The sequence below is a fragment of the Balaenoptera physalus genome (genome assembly GCF_965194825.1).
Source record: "Balaenoptera physalus genome assembly, chromosome: 18".
Taxonomy (NCBI): domain Eukaryota; kingdom Metazoa; phylum Chordata; class Mammalia; order Artiodactyla; family Balaenopteridae; genus Balaenoptera; species Balaenoptera physalus.
The window spans coordinates 14,458,493-14,474,227 of NC_138899.1; the positions used below are offsets into that span (position 1 = coordinate 14,458,493).

The following is a 15,735-nucleotide window of genomic DNA, read 5'->3' on the forward strand; positions in this document are numbered from 1 at the left end:
CGTGGCGAGACCTGGAAGTGAAGTAGGGACTTTCAGGGTTGGGAGCCAGAGTCGGTGGAGAGACGCTTCAGGTCCATGACCCAAGCACAGGGCAAAGCCAAGCTCCCCTCCCCGAGTGGAGGAGAGGCCCTGACACGCTCCAAGGTCCCACACCAGGCACCGGAAGTGCTTCTGTGGTCAGAGACCTGGGCAGGCTCGTCTGTGTTGATGGGGTCTGCCAGGAGTAGTTGCTCTTTTCTTAATTTTTCCCTTGAATTAGATTTCATTCTTCCCCTGCTCACCTGTGGGATCCAGAGCATTTCGTCAAACTGCGTTCGTAAGTTAGTGCCATTTGTGTTACACAGCCAAAAATGACAAAAAGTCACAAAAGGTCAAGAGAGAGCCGCCACGTCTTCCCTAGAAGGGGCGCCGGAGAAACACGCGCTCCTTTAGGTCAGGGCCGTTTCTGCAGGGCCCTCATGTGATGTCTCCTGCAGTTAAATGTCTTAGTATGCCAGAGGTAAGAGCCCCAGAGCCGGCCTAGCTGCTCCTTGGGGACCATCCTGACTTGACTTCTACAATGTAGTGTTCCTGGAATTTGCTAAATTCATGATTGCTGAGTAGGAAACGTTCATTTCCACAGCAAGGAACAGAAAAAGAGGTGATTCCCTCTGCTTCCAAAGCACAGATTTCCAAATCCGTTTCATTTCCCCTCCAGAGATGACCAAATGACCAGATTGGGGGATCCTCTGAGGCTCCCAACTTCTCATCATTTAGTGTCAGCAGCTCAGTCTGGCCAACAAAGTGGTCAAGGGGCTCTAACATGCACAGTTTCTTTAGGAAACATCCATTATTCTCCACGTATTTTTTTCAGTGTGCAGATGTGGACGATAATGATTGGGACATATCATCCTTAGAGGAAGAGAAATCTTTGGGGAGAAGAACTGGAAGAGAACAGAAGGAACCTCCACCTGTGAAGAATGAGTCAAATTCTACTCAAGTGCCAAGTGCCTGGGGTGCAACTAACCTGAAAGGGCCAAAGGGAGAAGGTTCGCTGCTTTGGTGTCTAGCAGAAGCCTCTATAAATATCTAAGCTATGCTAATATATTATCAGACAAAAACACTGTTGGCATAACAAAGATCTTGCTTTCCTTACATTATTTTAACAAGGACTGAATGTGAACAACTTACTGATTTGTATATATTTACTAATTTTCTAAAATTTAACTTTAGGTCTAATCCTTAGTCTTTAAATTTCTAAAATATCTATTTTTGAAAACACCCATATAAATAGTCTCTTCATGCAGATGCCTCATGGAAATTTAAATTTCTGATCATATACCTAAATGAGGCCACTTTTTCTGACTGTCTTCCTGTATTCATCTATCTACCTGTTAAATATTTTTATTTTCTTCCAAGGAAGATTCTTCTTGTAGCATTGTAGCCAGTGGGATGAATGACAAGTGAAACCAGCCACTGCTATTGTTCCTCTTCACCCAGGCTAGAGTCTGGATAATAAGTCCAGTAACTTACCTCTCAACCCATTTAATTTTTAAAATCAGAAAATGTAATTTGTATTTTTTCTATCAGAGTAATTCTTCTCCACGCCACCTCTCAGCCATTCTTCATCTGTGCGTCCCATGAGCCGTGCCTCTGAGTAACGGGCTCAGACCCCTATTTCTAGGCTCACTGACTTTAGACATGAGCTGTCGAAGTTCTGCTAAGACAGATGAGGCTTTGGCTCCCTCCCCACTCCCTGCACCTCTCATGCCCCCTCTTCAGGACTTTTGTTCCCACATCTGTAATTTTAAACAAATACGTGCACATCTCTGTACTTGCTCTGTCTGTCTGTAGCAGGGTCTCCTGCCTCATCCCCCCCACCAACCCCCTTTGTAAGATGAGCCACTGCTGCCTCCACCTTCACTTGACCTCTTTTCTCCACCAACGTGTCAGTCATAACACTGACCTTCTGTTCTGTCACCGTCATAAGTTTTCTGTGCTTTGTCTCAAGATCCATCTTAATCTTTGAAAAAGCAAAAGACGTGTTTATGCTACGGCGACTCTGTGAGGACACAGGGCCAAGAGGATGCCCTGAGTACATTTCCTCCCTCCGCCCCAATGTCATGGTCCCACACCCCTTAAGGAAACATTTCTGGAGTCACCTGCAAGTGGAATTCTCAGCCCTCTCCTGTTTCAGTGGCTCAAGGCACTTTTGAACTAACTTCATGTTTAAGCTCATCTACCCTAGAAAACCTGGGGTACCATTTTACCGTTTAATCCCTCCTTGGCTTGTTAATTTTATTCTCCTCTCTTTACCACTGCCAGCCTCCAGGCCCTGTGCTGAATGCTGGGAAGGAGAGGCCGGGCGGAAGCTTCCTTACGAGGGCCCCGTGAGGCTACCCCAGAGACGTGGCCATCCCGTGGTGGGACTGTCCGCAGCCTCTTTCACAGTTTGTAGGAGCTAGGGGTGGGGTTGGCGAGCAGACTCAGACACGAGTGATGAATTACCGTCTGAAGCTGCGGATTTTTTACAGGCTGGACAGCGTGCTCGTTTCATCACTGGGGCCTCCCCTCCCCCCCTCTCTCCCTCCACAGGACCTCAGGATGAATCCAGCACATTGAAAAGCAGCTTAGTAACCGTGACTGATTGGAGTGACTCTTCAGATGTGTAACTGTCACCCCACGCATCAGGAGGCCCTTCCAGACGCCGGCAGTACTGCAGGATCACAGTATTTCCGTGCTGCCTACACGACTCTAATGCTTCTGCTTGGCAGTATCTCCTACAATAACAAGGAAGCTGACTCTCAAAGAACAAGAGTCCCTTTAGTGGCACCTAATGCGGTTATTACAAAACAAACTGTCAGCAGTATTTTGAAGCATATAAAGGTGTTTAAGACCGCTGCTGCTGAAAAATAATGTGTCATTGAAGTCATAAAAAGTTTTTTTCTTCAGAACGGTACTCTAGTGTGTAAGTGTATTTTTTTTTTCAACTAATTTTTAAGTGAATTTTTTTTTTAAACTTCTTATAGCAGGTTTTGGTTTGAATTAAAACCTTTTTTTATATCTTTCTTATGTATGTTGTCACGTTGGAAGTGTTTTATTATAAAGCTCTGTTAGTATCCTTAAAATTCAATTAGTGGAATCAGTGAAATCTTAAGAGTAGATCGCTTATTTTTCATATAGAAGTAAGTTTAGAGTTATAAAAATATAGCTAGGCCCACGTTAGATAACTCCATTTTCCAGAAGTACTTTTACCATATGCAGCTTTGAGCCATTGTAAGCATGTTGTTTTATTTTAGAACTTTAAATACCATTTCTGTGGCATCATCTTTACCTTGGATATTTTATGAATAAAATGTAGCCAGTTTAAACGTCAGTTAGTTTATCGCACTATGAACAGAATAGATCGAGTCAATACTGAATTCATATGTGTCTGTAGTTTTTTTCACTTTTTTTAAATGCCCAACCCGTATTCTAAAGTACCTCAAAACTAACTTAGTTTTATTCTTAACAATGACATTGTCAACATTCAAAAAGTTCATATAAACTGTTTTCTGCATTTTTTATACTTTGTGGTACTATCTGTACTCTGTTTCCCAAAAAAAGTTACATTTTAACTAAATGGTTTTTTGGATTTTGGATCTTTCTTCATTTTGCCAACCTTTCAAGTAAAGCCCTCCATTACATCCTTGTGACTGTGGCTGAATTATTAGAGCTGATTTCTGAGTTAGGCTTATCTCGTTAGAGGATTTAAGCTTGCCTCGGTAGCTGTGCCATGTAAACACACTGACCTAAAAGTTAAAACAATGTTTTATCTGTTTCTGCCCCACCAGAGTCCTTTTTACTTGTGGGCCACTCTCACGCTTTTAAAAACTTCCCACAAAGGCCAATTTTATGCAGATGTACTCACTTTATATATAAGTTTCTAAAAGCTCTAATAAATGCTGAGTCAAAACTTCATTGTAGTAGGACAGAGATAAGCAACCTACAACAACGCCTAAGAAGGAACCCAGGCCCTTACATTCACTCACTTATTCCACAGAGATCTGTTGAGCTCCTTGTTCGTTTGTTTTTTTTTAACGTGCATTATTAGTTCATTTAATTAGAACAACTTTGAGACACAATTATAATTTTCTTAAAGATGTGAGAAACAGTTGTTATACAATAACTTGCCAAAGCCATACACTTAGAAAGTGACAAAAGTAGGCTTTAAACCGGGTCTCAAATCCAAGTCCTGGGTCTGCCAGGTCTTAATTCCTGAGCAGAAAGGGTTGGGGAAATATGATGAATGTCTGCTAAGGAAACCCAACAGTTATGTTGAAGAGACCGATCCTTTATCTGTTTAGTCCTGTCATTTTAGATTGCACTAGAATTGGCGTGTTCGTTTTCCTTTGGGCTATCACCTTGTATTTCTCCTCATTGACACACAACTAATGTGTTTCTGGCTACTGACACAGTGTTTCTATACTTTCACCCCTTCTCTCCATAAATTCTTCAGAAGCTAGAACAGTTCAGTACAATCAAAATATTGTCCTCACCAGTACAGCTCTGAAATTTAAAAATTTGTCTTAAACACACACTCACAAAACCCGGCCCCGCCACTGGCCTGTAGCACCTAACCTCCCTCCACGGCTTTCAGTTCATTTGTATCCCTGGAAAAGGTATTCAAGCATTATCATGGTCTGGAAAAAAAATCATATATATATATATATATATATATATATATATACACACACACACACACACACACATATATATGTGTGTGTAATAAACTTGTTCTTTTTCTTTCATTGAGTACTTCCAAACAATGTGGTTTTCCTTTTTAAGTCTTTCACGCTTGAGGAAAATGAAAATGTTATGGTCACCCATGCTGTGATTAGTATTGGAAAGGGTCTGACTCATAGATTTACACAGACAACCAATTTTTATCCAAAGCTTGAGACTGTATATTTCACCCTAGACTGCCTCAGTTCAAAGTCTTGGTTTTGTCACTCACCGCAGCAAGTCACTTCAACTCTCTGCTTTCGTTTCATCCCCTGCCAGCTCAGGTTGCTACAGCACTTACCTCAGGGGGCAGTTGTGAGGATGGAGTGAGTGAGGGCACACGCAGACTGAGATAGCTATCGCCCTTACGGGCATGAGGTAAAAGGGCTGCCTCTAGAAATAAAACAGCGTCTTTGGTCAGAGATCACTGGAGCAACTTAACACGTCTTGAAAAATGCTGTCTCTCCATTACCGGTTAGTTCCATGCACACGACCTGAGCGACACACTGGAACTTGGTCCATTATTTCTGGTCGGGGCAGGTACAACGCGGCTCCAGGCCTTCCTCTGTTGGCCCCAAAGTCGGCCATGACCAGCATCTCCAGCTCTGCTCTTGCTGACGCCCCACCCCAGGATCTGCCTTCTGTACTGGAGAAGCCGGAGCAGTTATTTAAAGCGGACGTGCCAGGCGATGGGCAATAGCATTTGGCCCTGTTAGCCCTTGCTGGAGCAGCCGTGGAGAAGTACGGTGGTGACAGACAGGGGTCAGAAACCAGAACTCGGCTCTACGCAGCCAGTACATGTTCGTTCAACCCAAACATCTGAGGAATAGTCTCAGGTTGCCCCCATACTGTTTACAAGACACAACTCCTTATACACCTTCTGTTTAATATACGAAGAAAAAACATAAAAAATGGGGACAAAGACTGCAAGGTCTGAATGATTAAGAAGGCTACATTACAAATACTGGAATCTTTGGTGCTAAATACATATACAAATTTTATGATGTATAAAATATATACAAATCCTGTAAATAGCCTGTTTATTTTTTTATAGAAAGTCACAACAGAAAATGATTAGTATGTAACTATGTAAGAACATTTACATCCGATAATCAACAAGTTCTTCAAATTTGTATTTTAAAAATAATTTGAGTGTTAATTGTAGGAGGGCCTTGATGGCAGCATTTTGTGAACAGTTCACGTTTAAAACAAGCTCAAGACACGGCTTGCGGGCAGTGCTCTTTTTAGACGTAAGCGTTTTTATCAAACTGTTTTGAAGGGTTTGTGGTTTTAAAATCTTCTCCACCGTGATACTTTGTCCGAGAAGACATGATAGATGTGGCCCCATTGTATGTGTATCCCATTCTGCAAGGCAAAACACAGTTTGGTAGATTGTCTTTTACACGTAGGTCAAACAAAAATGGGAAGAAACCATTTTGTCCCTATTTCTGTCACAGCTAAGTTTGTCTTTCCCTGATTACTTTTAGCTTTCTTCCCTTCTCTCTCTTCCCAAGAAATATTTCAATGTCATTTCTGAACAGCTGGTGTGACCAAGAGAATCTGCAGAAGAAACTCATGGCTTCTTAATTTGTTCAGTTAACTCTCCTTCGAAACTTATTTAAGGACTTCCCTGGTGGCGCTAGTGGTTAAGAATCCGCCTGCCAATGCAGGGGACACGGGTTCGAGCCCTGGTCCGGGAAAATCCCACATGCCGCGGAGCAACTGAGCCCACGCGCCACAGCTACTGAGCCTGCGCTCTAGAGCCCGCAAGCCACAACTACTGAGCCCACGTGCTACAACTACTGAAGCCCACGGGCCTAGAGCCTGTGCTCCACAACGAGAAGCCACCGCAATGAGAAGCCTGCGCACCGCAACGAAGAGTAGCCCCCGCTTGCCGCAACTAGAGAAAGCCCACGCACAGCAACGAAGACCCAACACAGCCAAATAATAAATAAATAAATAAATCTATAAAAAAAGAAAAATACTTATTTAACTCATCTTCCTGGAACCTAGGAGACTGTGGTGACCTTAATCAGCAATTTCTGCCTATGTGAAAATTATGATGAGGCCAAAGTGAAGAATATACCCCCAAAGTTAGACCCAGATTTCTACTTAAATCAATAGCTTTGGAATGTAAGAATGTTAAGCTCTGGGGTTTTTTTAATGAACTATAATTATATTTATTCTATTCAATATAATATTTCCTATATTAAATGTCATATTTACTATATATTCCTAACCTTTCCCAATTCTGGGTTTTTGAAGTTTACAAGAATCATATTAACTATCTATAATTTGTCCCACATGTAACAATTTAGAATAGTACTGTACTTTTTAACAGGTCATTTTTGTCTCTTTTTCATACCTGGGTGCTTTGTTGTTGTCAGATATTGAAAAGCAAAATATGACACCACCAATTATGCAGAGTGAGGCTCCTGCCCATCCAATAAACAGAGCAGCTCCTAATTCATACCTGTGAAGAAGTATCACACAAGTATAAAAGCTTACTTATTTGGGGAGTAAACAGCGTTTAACACTACTAGCCAACACTTATTAAATGCTCAAAATACATTTTTGCTATTGGAGCTTGTACAGGAAGTAATAACATCTGTATGTGTATAATGCTTTAAACTTTTCTCAAAGCGTTTTTATAGCCATCACTTGACTATATCTTCCCAACATCCCGAAAGGAAGATGAAAGCATCCCTGTGGGCAAAGCAGGAGCAGTCAACTCAAGCTGGGGCCTCCTGGCCTATCAGCATCTTTCCTCTGGGCTCTGCCTGAAGCTCACAAAGGTTTCCATCTATTTATTCTGTCACGCAGGCTAAACCATTAAGGCAGAGTCCAGTTAGAAAAGGGAAAGTTGCCTTTGCTTTCATTTTAGTTCAACTCAGTGTTTATCAAGCACCTGCTGTGTGCAGTCATGTGCAAGGTACTGAAGGGTGGCAGAACATGCCACCCCAAATATGCCACTTTGGCAACAAGGATTATTTTGAGCTGAAAGCAACTGAGAAGAAACAGATACGGGGGAAAGCTCTCTGCCTTCCGCCCATTTGCCTAAAAGCAGGACATAAATTTGTAAAGCTGTTCCCTACCCCCTCTCTGCCAGGAAGGACCGAAGTTAATTCCCAGAGACACTGTACACGCTGCTCAGCCCACAAATGGCACCAGAGCAATCTATGTAACAAACTTCACTAACTCTCATCTTCCATTAGTTCCCTCATCACATGCCTTCCCATAATTTGTGCCTCTAGAAGCTCAAAGTCCTTTTCCTTTGTCTTGCCACTTCTCTACAAATGTATTGTTCTTTTGTTAAGATGCTATAAAAGCTCAAGTTCTAGCCACCCCTTTGAGTTACGCATCACTGGGTACTCCCATGTGTATGTGTGATGCACATGTTAATGAACTCTGGTTTTCTCTTATTAATCTACCTTTTTTTCAGTCTAATTTACAGGGTCCAAGCAGAGAATCTAGGAGAGTAGAGGAAAAAGTAGTTTTTCTTCTTCTACAGTGTCAATGAAAGGTCAGTGATAGGTACGCCCTCATCTTGCTTATCACTACGATCTAGTGAGAGAGGAATAAAAAATAACTATAATTTAGTGACAGATTGCTGTGAAGCATCTCCTAGATGGCAGGCCATAGTACTCCGCTCATGACTAGAACAGATGCAAAGACCTCTCCCCTGCCTTGGAGAGGTCACTATACAAATGTACAAATATCGCTACTGAGAACAACAAAGGAAATCACAGCTGAGGGCTGGAGGAAATCCTTTTAGGGGAGGAATATATATACATTATATATACATATATGTTTCAGAGAAACATCTATAGAGAGATCTATATATAGATCTATATATAGATATGATATATATGTTTCAGAGAAACAAATAAGGAATGAGGAAAGTATACCAAATCTCGGGCTGTAGTGTTCTCATGTCTGCCTATCCTTTTCCTGAAGAATAGGGGTTTTTTTACTTTTTTTTTTTTTTAAATAAAGAAGTGATTCTCATACTCTTTGAGCCCACAGACCTCCATCACAAGGCAAAAACTGATGGACAACATTCCCTACCTAATGGTGCTTTTCAGTGTCAAATGAAGTCAGAGTGGGAAGGGTCTGTTTTGATCACACAGAATCCACAGAGGGGCTGAGAACGGAAAGGAAGAGGTGAGAGTAAGAGGGGAAAGTCAGGGCCAAGGTCAGCCTGTCCCCCTGAGCTAAGTGCAGGGCCAGGGCCAGGCTTAGGAGGACAACAGCTGGCGTGAGTGACCTGTGCCTGTCCTGAGCTTTGCCTCATCCTCTCCTACATGCTGTGGTGCTATGTCTGAACTCCCATCTGGGCAGGGGCAGGCAGCAGTGGTGGTGTGACAGTGTGGCCCTGGCCACCAGCCAGCAGGAGCAGGAAGCAACATTTACACAAGATGAGGGCCTTGTGGTCCACGTGCCCATTTCCAGATCCGGCTTTTGAGGTATTTCACAGCCTCCATTTGCAACGGGGAATGGGTGACGTACACAGTACACGCTGCCTTGTGATCCCTTCTTTTCTCACTCTTGTGTTGCCTTCCCTGGGAAATCAAATGGAGAGCTAAAGGAAGGAACAGCTGTGAGCACCTCATCCTGCCCTGGAGCACTGATTAGGCTCTGGGAACCAAGAAACTTCTTGAACTGTTCCAATCAGACACAGCAGCAGAAACAGAAGGTTGATGTAAGTGGGGAAAAACCCCTTCGGTCTGCACAAAAACCAGCTCAAAAGAGGACTGAAGAGTGAAGGGAACAGGTGAAAACAAAAGAGCTGGCCAGATCAAGTGTTAAACTGGTAGTTTTATAAAAGATACCTTCATTAAATATCATGTTACACATCTAAAAAGGATATCCTGGATTTCCACAATCAGCCCTTCTTGTATGATGTTTGGATGAGATTACACAAATAAAACGAGCAGAGGGGCTGCCAAGGTGTAGGTGCCTGTCACTGGACCTCTTTAAACATCTGCAATTCCTACAGCAAGCTGGCATCAAGTCCGTCTGCTGTCATCCTTTTACTGCAGAGACAATTAAAGGATGAGCATAGTGAAAATTTCTACTTGGAGGACATGAGTATAGGATTACAATTTAATGATACTTTCTATTTTTCTTTATTTTTCCCCCTAGAGCTTAGGCTGTTTTCTCTCCTGAAACTATGCATTAGTATTTAACTCTCAATATAAATACTCCTGGAAGAAAGAGTCTGAGATTTTTTCCAAAATATTTAGCTTTCTAAAATAGGATGCCAGTGCCAGGCATCATGGTTAAAAATAAGTCTCTAATTATTAATAGTAGTCCATTACGGGTTAGGGTGGTAGAAATCAAACCACAGCTCGGCATTATCAATTCATTTAAAAAGAGCAGGGACTTCCCTGGTGGTCCAGTGGTTGAGAATCCAGGCTCCCAATGCAGGGGCCCCGGGTTTGAGCCCTGGTTAGGGAACTAGATCCCACATGCCACAGCGAAGATCCTGCACACGGCAACAAAGATCCAGTGTGCCGCAACTAAGACCCGGAGCAGCCAAATAAATAAAGAAATATTAAAAAATAAAAATAAAATAAAAAGAGCATACAAATGTGTAGAAATCAGAGGATAAATCACCCAAGCAGTTCAAATGTTGGAAACTATGTCTTTATATTCATTTAAGCATCTTGAAACTTTCTGAGGGGATTTAAGAATCATGAGTTTGGCTTGTATCAAAAACTGGTTCACTTATTCCTGTTTTTAAATATATTTTTAGATTTTCTTGAGGTCACTAAATATAGACTCTATTCCAAGGAGAATGCCATTTCCTTTTGAACTTCTTATGAATTCTGTCAGAGACAAACATCTAATAAACAGAACCATTTTAGAGCTGAAGTCTTTAAGAGATTCCACGTCTATACCAATAATTTTTAACAATTTGGATGTGAGGGCTTTTGTGACTTGGTTCTCTCTTACAGAGACTTTTTCTTCTTCATTCTGTTGAAAGACACGTATAGCAGACTTATTCAACAGTGGCTTGAATTCACACCCATCAGTGTACGTGATCTGGCAAAAATGGCCTTGTATTATTGAAAGACAGGATTGAAGGTGAGCCATGTAACATCCACTCGTTTGTTCCGGGCCACGCCTCCTTTAACATTTATCAGGAAACTCTTGTCTCTGCCTGGAAATCTTTCTTCATTTTTGGTAACAGGAAGAAGCTGACTTCAATACCTCAGATGATTAGCCAGATTTCAGATGGTCTGTTGCAGGTCTGTCTTTTGTTAACAATATCCTCCTGGCCCTAGACCAGCTTTCCCACTGGGAGAGCGGCCTCTTTACTGAGCTGTTACAATCGCCAAAGTTTCTTCGTTATTCTGAAAGGCTATCAATTTGCTTAGCACCAGACAGATCCAGGACCGCCAGGCTAGGGACATAACTTCGTTTTACAGATCAGAACACTGCTTTTGGAATCTCTCTCAGACATTCTGCTCGATGGGCAGGACTCATCAAAGCCGCCTTATTACCTTAATTCACGTATATAATCGAATGTGAATCTAGTAAACAAGTAATAGGGAAAGCTTTCTCTTCTATACAGAGAAAGTAAAACACAGATTGATCACTTATGATTTTCCCAAAAAAAAGAACCATAAAGATCTAAGGCATTAAAATGTACCCTGAATTACTAGATGAAGTTAATTCTTATTCACCTGGCTGTACCTGGGGCTCCCAGCTACTGCTCACATCTTCATTTCCTGTTGAGAGAGCCTGAGCTAGAACCACACCTGGCCTAAATTCTGATGCATTTCATACGTCGCCTCCTATTTCAGCCTTGTAACCTGCACAGTAATCCTGGGGGAACGGATTGAGGGACACCTCTTATTTTCACCTACTCCCTCTGTCTTTCTTGCACCCAAACCCCTGTTGTGACTTGAATTTGCCATGCACGGGGAGCTGGTGTAGCCTACCCTGGCCACCAGCACAGAAGTGACAGGCCAGGCATTGTGCGAACCATGTGTTTCAGGATGGATGAGAGAACACAGCTATGTTCTCAAGGATCTTACAGTCTAGTGGGGATGGTCAGACACTAAGCAAATAATTATAGTAAACTGTGATGAAACTTAACAAGAGAAGCGGAAGAGAATGTTTTCGTAAAGTAAACATTACCTGTTCTCCCAAATCCGCATAGATGTGATTCAAGTAACAGTCCGCCACAACAATGGCTACTATTACTGTCAGCTCACTGTACTAGGATTTTGTTTTGTGTGCTAAGTTGTTTTGGCATGTATTATCATATTTGATCTTCATTACAATCCTGAGAGACAGGTCTTCCTACGGTCATTCTACAAATGAAAAAACTGAAGCTGAGGGAGATTAAATTACTTTCCTCCCCATACCTCAGCTAAGCAAATAGTAGAACCAGGATTTAAAACCCATAACTGTGATCCCAGTCGCCGAGCTCTGAACCATCACTCTTTCTCCCTTTTGTGTACACCTCAGCTAAGTAAAGGATGGGATCAATGTGAAAAAACACAATCCGTACAATGTGTTTTCAGTTGTCATTTCAGAAAGATGTGTTTTCTCTCTCTCTGGCTCATTGCATTCTCAGTGGCTCTAGGGTATGGAATTTTTTCAGAATTCCCTCAGGCTGTCTTTTCACCCAGCACAAAAAGAGGTGAGCGTAATCATTAAAATCAGGGCTTGTTGGACTTGAAAAAAGAAAATGCAGCTCCTCCGAACACAAAACAAAAACTGTTTAACAAATGAAAAAATCCTCATCCTTTTAAGATCCCCAGAGAAAAGTGAGCTTGCTGAAGGTCACGGAGCTAGGAGCCAAGTCTTTTGACATCAAGGATAGTCTTTTTTCAAACATACTGCCCTACTCCTCATTTTAATCAAGGGTGGTAGCAGCCAAAACATTCCAGTTACCTTAAAACAACTAAATATGTTAAAAAAAAGTTTAAAGTTTAGGAAGCACGCCCATATATGATCAATGTTAACATTTTAAAATTGAATTCCATTGGTCTACCAATCTTTTAAAGATTACCATCAAAAAGAAACTTTCCTCAACTCATAGGCTTATATAATCCAAGGTCTATATAACTGCATGGATGGATTTTATGTAAACAAGCATTCGACAGGCATTATCTACAAACATGCATTTCCCCCAAATACGCCACATTCTTTTGGGGCCCCAGGCACCGGAAGCAGGCTGTTTGGTGCCCACCGACCCGTGTATCTCCCGAGGCTGCTGCAGTCTCTCCTCTCCTTATGCAATTCACATCAGTTAACAGTTCGCTCAACCGTCTGGAAGATGCCACAAGATTTCCTACCCAAAGCTTCCTACGGGACTACGAAATAGCGGCAGGTGCCTCGCAAAGGGTGGCTAGAGTAGAATGGGATAATTTAAATAATAAGCACCTACTTGCATATGGAGCCTTCACAGAGAATTCTCAAATTTAGGAAACGCAAAATAAAGACTGATCTGTGTGTGTGTGTCAATTCTAAATTGCTTTTCAATGTTCGTAACAGGCACGCGTTCTTTTCTCTGGTTTATCGTTTATAACAGACATGCGTGCATTACCTTTCCGTGTGTTATGAGTTATTGTTAGGGTAGTTCAGAATTCTATAGACTGTATGTTAAGAACAGGTAATCACCTACCATGTGCCACCGTCGGGGGTGCTGTCTATATGTTACTTTCTTTAATCCCCCTAACATTCAGAAGCAGGAGGTGCTATCCCCATTACCCAGAGGAAGCAACTGCATCTTCCCTAAGATCACAGAGGAGCAAGGGCCAGGGCCAGGAGCTGAGCAGAGAGTGAACTTGAAAACCTGCCTCTTAACCTCTTTGCCTCCTTCCCTCTCTAACCGCGTGTAAAGTGCACAGTGAGTGTCTTTACAGGACTTCTGATTCTTGCCGATTACTCATGGAAATTTTATAAGCCATCCACAGTATAACTTAATATAATATTAGTCAAAGTAAATTATAACTTAAAAGGACCACCTCCTGTCCCCAAAATTACACAGTTCAATTCAAAAACAAATCTGTCACTGATCAACGTCCATGCCCTTGCTCTCCATTCGTGTGGATAACTGGGGGTTTACTGGGCCTTGATTTTAAGTGGGAAACCATGTGCTGAGTCACAACACTCAAAGTAGGCACAGTAACATGTTCTCACGCAAACTTTGAAGTCTGAATAAACTGACACTGCAGAGGGGGGCTGTGCTCCAAGAGGGGAAATTCCTAAAACAACCAGGGCTGTCCTGTGACACCTGGGGCCATGACCAGCAAGAGTCTGTGGGTGTGAAGGTGGGTGTGCACATCTGTTTGTGTTGAAGGAAGAAAACACAGATGGATTTGCAGCAAAAAAGCGTGGGTCAATTAAAAGCAGACCCTACATGATCTTCCGCATCCTCAGCAGACTGCCTGAAAACAGTTTAGAATCGAACCTGGAGTTGGGAAGATGAACATAGGATGAGTTCTCACGAGAAGGGTCTCAGGAGTATCTATCCACTTGACAGTTTCAAATTGCTGCGTATCTCTAACTCAGAGCTGTGATGGAGACGATCAGAAATAAAGAGAAGGAATTACACAAGCCTTGTTTCTTTTAAATGGGTTCATGCTAGGTCTCTTACCTGCCTTCCACTTGAGAGTCAAGTGTCTTACAACAATTATCCTTTCCACTAGGCCTCCAACATTTCAATATACATTTCTCTGTGGCCACCCTTAATACAGCATATAAGATAATGACCTGCTACATTAATATCCTCTGCTTAAGGGTCAGTACCATTCAAATTAATTTACTAGCATTTACTGAGTGCTTACTATATGCTAAGCACATTCTAAATAGCTGAAATGTACTATCTCATTTCATCCTCACAATAACCTCAGTTCTCATTCTTCCCATTTTATAGATGAGGAACACAGGACACAGAAAGGAAAGTAATTTCTTCCAGGTTACACTACTAACAAATGGCAGAGCTGGGGTTCCCTCCCAGGCAGTCCTGATCCAGGGTCCTCATTTTCAACCAGTGTGTAGGCTGCCTTCCTTCCCCATTCCTTTAACCAAATCTCCCCAAGCATACTCGGTCTTTCCGCCCTAGGAGAGATGCAGACAGACAGACAGTTGTACACCACTGCTGACTGACCATCCTTGCTGGAAATGTCACAGAGTAGGGACTAGCTACAAGAGATGCCCAAATCAGCAAGACGTGGTCTTCGCTTCGAGCTGCTCCTGATCTGGTTTGGAAGATGGACCGATGAGCAAGTGCCCCTGCCCAGCAGGATTATAATCGGAGCACAAAGGGCAAAGGGAACACCGAGGTGGGCACATTATGCAGAATGCAACTCCTGCAGGATATGCAGGGGTTCGCTGGGATGTGAAAAAGGGGAGGGAATGGGGTGGTGGTGCTAAAAGCTGAGTCACCAGAAAGCCTGGCAGACTGGAAGGAGTCGTGACTTCATATACTGGTCAGTGAAAACAAAACACAGTTGCCAAACACTTGATTTCCAAGTATATTTTTAAGTCCTGCCAGCATTAACAAAAGCATCAGAGCAATTCTGATGATCTGAAGTGGCCAGTGCTACCACAGAACAAAGTGAAATCACAGAATAACACCTTCTTAATATTTAACAGTCAAATTCTGTTTTGTTCTTAACACTTGGCACTTCTATGGAATCCCTTATCTGAGAATCTATGAGCCTTTTACCAAGATTAATTCATTCTCCAAATAACCTCATGATTGCAATAAGCTTAAGTACACAAACATCTATAATTCATTAAATTATAATAAGGACAGAAGAGAGAAGTTAAATATCTAGGCAAGGTCACCTCATGAGATCGATATTCCTTTCAACTTCACCCAGGAAAATGTGTGTAACCTAGAAACGTCCTTCTTGAATTGTCCATTGTGCATCGAACTTGACAGATAACAAGAATGAGAGAATCTATCGGGAAGTAGACAGCTGTTTACTTCTCTAACTACTAAATAACCACAGTGATGAAAAG

General features: G+C 42.1%; 2 protein-coding genes across 11 annotated transcripts in view; one reads left to right on the forward strand and one right to left on the reverse strand.

Annotated features, from left to right (window-relative positions):
• Window positions 1–2,938, forward strand: part of DZIP1 (DAZ interacting zinc finger protein 1) — a 53,184-nt gene extending 50,246 nt beyond the window's left edge. For 6 of the 9 annotated variants that reach the window (XM_082434620.1, XM_082434625.1, XM_082434624.1 and 3 more), the window contains 2 exons: window positions 854–1,028; window positions 2,305–2,938. In XM_082434620.1, the coding sequence (XP_082290746.1) occupies window positions 854–1,028; window positions 2,305–2,444 (315 nt within the window). In that variant the 3' untranslated portion in view covers window positions 2,445–2,938. Of the gene's footprint in view, window positions 1–853; window positions 1,029–2,304 lie in introns of those variants that run through there. The other 3 variants (XM_082434626.1, XM_082434627.1, XR_014255984.1) reach the window with 2 other exon arrangements.
• A 1,963-nt stretch (window positions 2,939–4,901) lies between these two features.
• The window catches only part of CLDN10 (claudin 10), a 107,888-nt gene continuing 97,054 nt past the window's right edge, over window positions 4,902–15,735 (reverse strand). Inside the window, exons 4-5 of one of the 2 annotated variants that reach the window (XM_082434721.1) lie at window positions 7,109–7,216; window positions 4,902–6,108 (exon numbers count right to left, since the gene is read on the reverse strand). In XM_082434721.1, coding sequence (XP_082290847.1) covers window positions 5,988–6,108; window positions 7,109–7,216 — 229 coding nt within the window. In that variant the 3' untranslated portion in view covers window positions 4,902–5,987. The remainder of the gene's footprint in view (window positions 6,109–7,108; window positions 7,217–15,735) is intronic. The other variant, XM_082434720.1, reaches the window with a different exon arrangement.